Here is a 7233-nt window from a genome sequence, read left to right as displayed (position 1 = left end):
AGGAAAAAATCAGGAAAAAGGGAAAAAAAGAAGAATTAGAAAATAAAATACTTGGGAAAAATCAGGGGAAAAATCAGGGAAAAAAAGGGATAAATTGAAAATAAAAAGGGAAAAAATCAGGGAAAAATCAGGAAAAAAAGGGAAAAAATGAGAATTAGAGAATAAAAAACTTGGGAAAAAAATCAGGAAATAAAGGGAAAAAATGAGAATTAGAGAATAAAAAACTTGGGAAAAAATCAGGGGAAAAATCAGGAAAAAAAAAGGGAAAATTTGAAAATAAAAAGGGAAAAAATCAGGAAAAAAATCAGGAAAAAAAAAGGAAAAATTGATGGAAAAAAGGAAAAAAAAAATCAGGAAAAAAGGGAAAAAAAACCAGGAAAAGGGAAAAGGTTTTGGGAAAGGAAGGAAAATGAAAAATGAGGAGGAAAAAAATTGGGAAAGGAGGAAAAATTCCAGGGAAAGGCGAAGGGGGAGGGGAAGTCCCTGAGGCTGCGGGTGGGGGAGGGGCCGAGCCCCTCCCCCCATCACCCCTCCCCCCCCCCCAAAAAAAAAAAAAAAAAAAGCCCCAAATCCGCCCCAATTCAGCCCAAAAAATCAAAATCAAAATCAAAAAATCGGGATTTTTTCCCTTTTTTTTTTTTTCATCACCGGAATTAAAAAAAAAAAATTAAAAAAAAATTAAAGAAAATAAAAGAATAAAAAATTTAAAAAATGAAAAAAAAATTAAAGAAAATAAAAGAATAAAAAATTTAAAAAATTAAAAGAAAAATTAAAAGAAATTAAAAAAAATTAAAAAAATAAAAGAAAATTAAAATAAAGAATAAAAATTTAAAAAATTAAAAGAAAAAGAAATTAAAAAAATTTAAAAAATAAAAGAAAATTCAAATAAATAAAAAAATAAAAAAATTAAAAGAAAAAGAAATTAAAAAAATTAAAAAATAAAATTAAAATAAAAATATTAAAAAATTAAAAGAAAAATAAATTTAAAAAAAATTAAGAATTAAAAAAAATTTAAAAAATTTAAAACATTAAAAAAATTTAAAAGAATAATTAAGAATAATATTAAGAAAATAAAAAGAAATAAAACTAAAAGAAATTTAAAATAAAGTGAAAATAATAAAAACAAATTAAAATGATGATCAAGAATAAAGAAATTTTAAAAATTTTAAAAAAATAAAAAAATAAAAAATTAAAAAAAATAAAAAATTAAAAAAAATTAAGATAAAAAAATAAAACCAGAAATAATTAAAAAATAAAAGATAATAAAAAATAAAAATTAAAATAAAAAATAAAAATAAAAAAATAATAAAAAAATAAAAATAAAAATAATAAAATAAAATTATAAAAATAAAATAATAATTAAAAATTAAAAGATTAAAAAGAAATTAAAAAATAAAAAAATTAAAAAAATAATAATAAAAAAAGAAATAAAATAACAATTAAAAAAAAAAAAAAGGGAAAATCCCAAGAATTCCCAGGAAATTTTTATTTTTTATTTTTTTTTGGTGTGAAAAATAAAAGAAAAAAAAAAAATAAAAGAATGAAAAACCAAAAATGAAAAAGGAAAAGAAATTGGAATTCTGGGGTTAAGGCAGCCCCGCCCCCACTCCCATTCCCAAAATTTATTTTTTTTTTTCTGATATTTTCAAAGAATCCAAACTTGGAATTTTTTTTGTGTTTTTTTTTTTTTTGTTTTTTTTTTGTTTTTTTTTGGCCAGGAAAAAAAGAACAAAAAAAAAAAAAAAAAGGGAAAAAAAAAAGAAAAAAAAAATTTTTTTTCTCGCGTTTTTTTTTCATTTTCCCCCCCTTTTTTTTTTTTTTTCTTTCGTAGAATTTTTTTTTTTTTCATTTTTTTTTTTAATTTTTTTTTTTTTTGTTTTGTTTTTTTTTTTTTTTTTTTTTGGGAAAAGAATCAAATTTTTCCCGACTGGAATCTTCATCCTGTCCTAGAAAAGATTCTCTTCAAAAATGGCCAAGAGGTCGCTCTGGAAATTCATGTCGATCGTGGCCGCCATCTGCAGGGAGCCAAAAAACCAAATCAAAACCAAAATAAAACAAAATAAAAACCAAAAAATAAAACCCAAAATCGCTGCTCCTGTCCTGGGAACCAAACCGGGCCTTTATGGGGTTGGGGTTTGGGGGCTTGGGGCATTTTTGGGGATTTTTGGGGATTTTTGAGAGGATTTTTGGGGTTTTTTTAGAGGATTTTTGGGAATTTTTGGGGATTTTTAGAGGATTTTTAGAGAATTTTTGGGGATTTTTTAGAGATTTTTTGGGGTTTTTTAGAGAATTTTTGGGGTTTTTTTAAAGGATTTTTGGGGATTATTTAGAGATTTTTTGGGGTTTTTTAAAGGATTTTTGGGGTTTTTTTAGAGGATTTTTGGGAATTTTTGGGGATTTTTTGGAGGATTTTTGCGAATTTTTTAGAGATTTTTTTGGGATTTTTAGAGAATTTTTGTGGGTTTTTGGTGATTTTTTTGGAAGATTTTTAGAGACTTTTTGGGGTTTTTTTTTGGAGGATTTTTGGGGGTTTTTTAGAGGATTTTTGGGGATTTTTTGGAGGATTTTTAGAGTCGATCGTGGCCGCCATCTGCAGGGAGCCAAAAAACCAAATCAAAACCAAAATAAAACAAAATAAAAACCAAAAAATAAAACCCAAAATCGCTGCTCCTGTCCTGGGAACCAAACCGGGCCTTTTTGGGGTTGGGGTTTGGGGGCTTGGGGCATTTTTGGGGATTTTTGGGGATTTTTGAGAGGATTTTTGGGGTTTTTTTAGAGGATTTTTGGGGATTATTTAGAGATTTTTTGGGGTTTTTTAAAGGATTTTTGGGGTTTTTTTAGAGGATTTTTGGGGATTTTTTTAGAGATTTTTTGGAGGATTTTTGAGGTTTTTTTAGAGAATTTTTGGAGGATTTTTGCGAATTTTTTAGAGATTTTTTTGGGATTTTTTGAGAATTTTTGTGGGTTTTTGGTGATTTTTTGGAGGATTTTTAGAGACTTTTTGGGGTTTTTTTTTGGAGGATTTTTGGGGGTTTTTTAGAGGATTTTTGGGGATTTTTTGGAGGATTTTTAGAGTCGATCGTGGCCGCCATCTGCAGGGAGCCAAAAAACCAAATCAAAACCAAAATAAAACAAAATAAAAACCAAAAAATAAAACCCAAAATCGCTGCTCCTGTCCTGGGAACCAAACCGGGCCTTTTTGGGGTTGGGGTTTGGGGGCTTGGGGCATTTTTGGGGATTTTTGGGGATTTTTGAGAGGATTTTTGGGGTTTTTTTAGAGGATTTTTGGGGATTATTTAGAGATTTTTTGGGGTTTTTTAAAGGATTTTTGGGGTTTTTTTAGAGGATTTTTGGGGATTTTTTTAGAGATTTTTTGGAGGATTTTTGAGGTTTTTTTAGAGAATTTTTGGAGGATTTTTGCGAATTTTTTAGAGATTTTTTTGGGATTTTTTGAGAATTTTTGTGGGTTTTTGGTGATTTTTTGGAGGATTTTAGAGACTTTTTGGGGTTTTTTTTTGGAGGATTTTTGTGGTTTTTTAGAGGATTTTTGGGGATTTTTTGGAGGATTTTTAGAGTCGATCGTGGCCGCCATCTGCAGGGAGCCAAAAAACCAAATCAAAACCAAAATAAAACAAAATAAAAACCAAAAAATAAAACCCAAAATCGCTGCTCCTGTCCCGGGAACCAAACCGGCCTTTATGGGGTTGGGGTTTGGGGGTTGGGGCATTTTTGGGGATTTTTGGGGATTTTTGAGAGGATTTTTGGGGATTTTTTGGAGATTTTTTGGAGGATTTTTGGGGTTTTTTAGAGGATTTTTGGGAATTTTTGGGGATTTTTAGAGAATTTTGGGGATTTTTTAGAGATTTTTTGGTGTTTTTTAGAGAATTTTTGGGTTTTTTTAAGAGAATTTTTGGGGATTTTTTAGAGATTTTTTGGAGGATTTTTGGGGTTTTTTTAGAGGATTTTTGGGAATTTTTGGGGATTTTTTGGAGGATTTTTGCGAATTTTTAAGAGATTTTTTTGGGATTTTTAGAGAATTTTTGGGGATTTTTTAGAGATTTTTTGGGGTTTTTTAGAGAATTTTTGGGTTTTTTTAAGAGGATTTTTGGGGATTTTTTAGAGATTTTTTGGAGGATTTTTGGGGTTTTTTTAGAGGATTTTTGGGAATTTTTGGGGATTTTTTGGAGGATTTTTGCGAATTTTTAAGAGATTTTTTTGGGATTTTTAGAGAATTTTTGGGATGTTTTAGAGATTTTTTGGGGTTTTTTAGAGAATTTTTGGGGTTTTTTTAGAGGATTTTTGGGGATTTTTTAGAGATTTTTTGGGGTTTTTTAGAGAATTTTTGGTTTTTTTAAGAGGATTTTGGGGATTTTTTAGAGATTTTTTTGGGGTTTTTTAGAGAATTTTTGGGTTTTTTTAAGAGGATTTTTGGGGCATTTTTTAGAGATTTTTTGGAGGATTTTTGGGGTTTTTTTAGAGGATTTTTGGGAAGTTTTTGGGGATTTTTTGGAGGATTTTTGCGAATTTTTTAGAGATTTTTTTGGGATTTTTAGAGAATTTTTGTGAGTTTTTGGTGATTTTTTGAGGATTTTTAGAGACTTTTTGGGGTTTTTTTTTGGAGGATTTTTGGGGGTTTTTTAGAGGATTTTTGGGGATTTTTTGGAGGATTTTTAGAGTCGATCGTGGGCCGCCATCTGCAGGGAGCCAAAAAACCAAATCAAAACCAAAATAAAACAAAATAAAAACCAAAAAATAAAACCCAAAATCGCTGCTCCTGTCCTGGGAACCAAACCGGGCCTTTATGGGGTTGGGGTTTGGGGGCTTGGGGCATTTTTGGGGATTTTTGGGGATTTTTCGGAGGATTTTTGGGGATTTTTTGGAGGATTTTTGGGGTTTTTTTAGAGGATTTTTGGAATTTTTGGGGATTTTTAGACGATTTTTAGAGAATTTTTGGGGATTTTTAGAGATTTTTTGGTGTTTTTTAGAGAATTTTTGGTGTTTTTTAGAGAATTTTTGGGGATTTTTTAGAGATTTTTTGGAGGATTTTTGGGGTTTTTTTGGAGGATTTTTGGGGTTTTTTTGGAGGATTTTTTGGGTTTTTTAGAGGATTTTTACGACGAATTTTTGGGGATTTTTTTAGAGATTTTTTGGGGGTTTTTAGAGAATTTTTGGGGTTTTTTTAGAGGATTTTTGGGGATTTTTTAGAGATTTTTTGGGGATTTTTAGAGAATTTTTGGGGATGTTTTAGAGATTTTTTGGGGTTTTTTAGAGAATTTTTGGGTTTTTTTAGAGGATTTTTGGGGATATTTTAGAGATTTTTTGGGGTTTTTTTAGAGAATTTTTGGGTTTTTTTAAGAGGATTTTTGGGGGATTTTTTAGAGATTTTTCTGGAGGATTTTTGGGGTTTTTTTTAGAGAATTTTTGGGAATTTTTGGGGATTTTTTGGAGGATTTTTGCGAATTTTTTAGAGATTTTTTGGGATTTTTAGAGAATTTTTGTGGGTTATTGGTGATTTTTTGGAGGATTTTTAGAGACTTTTTGGGGTTTTTTTTTTGGAGGATTTTTGGGGGTTTTTTAGAGGATTTTTGGGTATTTTTTGGAGGATTTTTGGGGTTTTTTTTGGAGGATTTTTTGGGTTTTTTAGAGGATTTTTAGAGAATTTTTGGGGATTTTTTAGAGATTTTTCTGGGTTTTTTAGAGAATTTTTGGGGTTTTTTTAGAGGATTTTTGGGGATTTTTTAGAGATTTTTGGGGATTTATAGAGAATTTTTGGGGATGTTTTAGAGATTTTTTGGGGTTTTTTAGAGAATTTTTGGGGTTTTTTTAGAGGATTTTTGGGGATATTTTAGAGATTTTTTGGGGTTTTTTAGAGAATTTTTGGGTTTTTTTAAGAGGATTTTTGGGGATTTTTTAGAGATTTTTTGGAGGATTTTTGGGTTTTTTTAGAGAATTTTTTGGGAATTTTTGGGGATTTTTTGGAGGATTTTTGCGAATTTTTTAGAGATTTTTTTGGGATTTTTAGAGAATTTTTGTGGGTTATTGGTGATTTTTTGGAGGATTTTTAGAGACTTTTTGGGCGTTTTTTTTTGGAGGATTTTTGGGGTTTTTTAGAGGATTTTTTGGGGATTTTTTGGAGGATTTTTAGAGTCGATCGTGGCCGCCATCTGCAGGGAGCCAAAAAACCAAATCAAAACCAAAATAAAACAAAATAAAAACCAAAAAATAAAACCCAAAATCGCTGCTCCTGTCCTGGGAACCAAACCGGGCCTTTATGGGGTTGGGGTTTGGGGGCTTGGGCATTTTTGGGGATTTTTGCGGGATTTTTGAGAGGATTTTTAAAGATTTTTGGGAGATTTTTTGGAGGATTTTTGGGGTTTTTTTAGAGGATTTTTGGGAATTTTTGGGGATTTTTAGACGATTTTTAGAGAATTTTTGGGGATTTTTTAGAGGATTTTTGGGGATTTTTTAGAGATTTTTTGGAGGATTTTTGGGGTTTTTTTAGAGGATTTTTGGGAATTTTTGGGGATTTTTTGGAGGATTTTTGCGAATTTTTTAGAGATTTTTTGGGATTTTTAGAGAATTTTTGTGGGTTTTTGGTGATTTTTTGGAGGATTTTTAGAGACTTTTTGGGGTTTTTTTTGGAGGATTTTTGGGGTTTTTTAGAGGATTTTGGGGATTTTTTGGAGGATTTTTAGAGTCGATCGTGGCCGCCATCTGCAAGGGAGCCAAAAAACCAAATCAAAACCAAAATAAAACAAAATAAAAACCAAAAAATAAAACCCAAATCGCTGCTCCTGTCCCGGGAACCAAAACCGGGCCTTTATGGGGTTGGGGTTTGGGGGCTTTGGGGCATTTTTGGGGATTTTTGGGGATTTTTCGGAGGAATTTTTGGGGATTTTTTGGAGATTTTTTTGGAGGATTTTTTGGGGTTTTTTTAGAGGATTTTTGGGAATTTTTGGGGATTTTTAGAGGATTTTTAGAGAATTTTTGGTGTTTTTTAGAGAATTTTTGGGTTTTTTTAGAGGATTTTTGGGGATTTTTTAGAGATTTTTTGGAGGATTTTTGGGGTTTTTTTAGAGGATTTTTGGGGTTTTTTTTGGAGGATTTTTGGGGTTTTTTTGGAGAATTTTTGGGGTTTTTTAGAAGATTTTTTAGGGAATTTTTGGGGATTTTCTAGAGATTTTTTGGGGTTTTTTAGAGAATTTTTGGGGATTTTTTAGAGATTTTTTTGGG

General features: G+C 30.0%; 1 protein-coding gene across 1 annotated transcript in view; it reads right to left on the bottom strand.

Annotated features, from left to right (window-relative positions):
* Window positions 1-1833: 1833 nt before the first annotated feature.
* BRD4 (bromodomain containing 4) overlaps window positions 1834-7233 on the bottom strand; it is a 43894-nt gene continuing 38494 nt past the window's right edge. The window contains exon 19 of the mRNA XM_062511748.1: window positions 1834-2015. Coding sequence (XP_062367732.1) covers window positions 1947-2015 — 69 coding nt within the window. The 3' untranslated portion in view covers window positions 1834-1946. The remainder of the gene's footprint in view (window positions 2016-7233) is intronic.

This window comes from Cinclus cinclus, chromosome 32 (assembly GCF_963662255.1).
Source record: "Cinclus cinclus chromosome 32, bCinCin1.1, whole genome shotgun sequence".
Lineage (NCBI taxonomy): Eukaryota > Metazoa > Chordata > Aves > Passeriformes > Cinclidae > Cinclus > Cinclus cinclus.
This window is presented reverse-complemented; position numbering and strand designations above follow the sequence as displayed.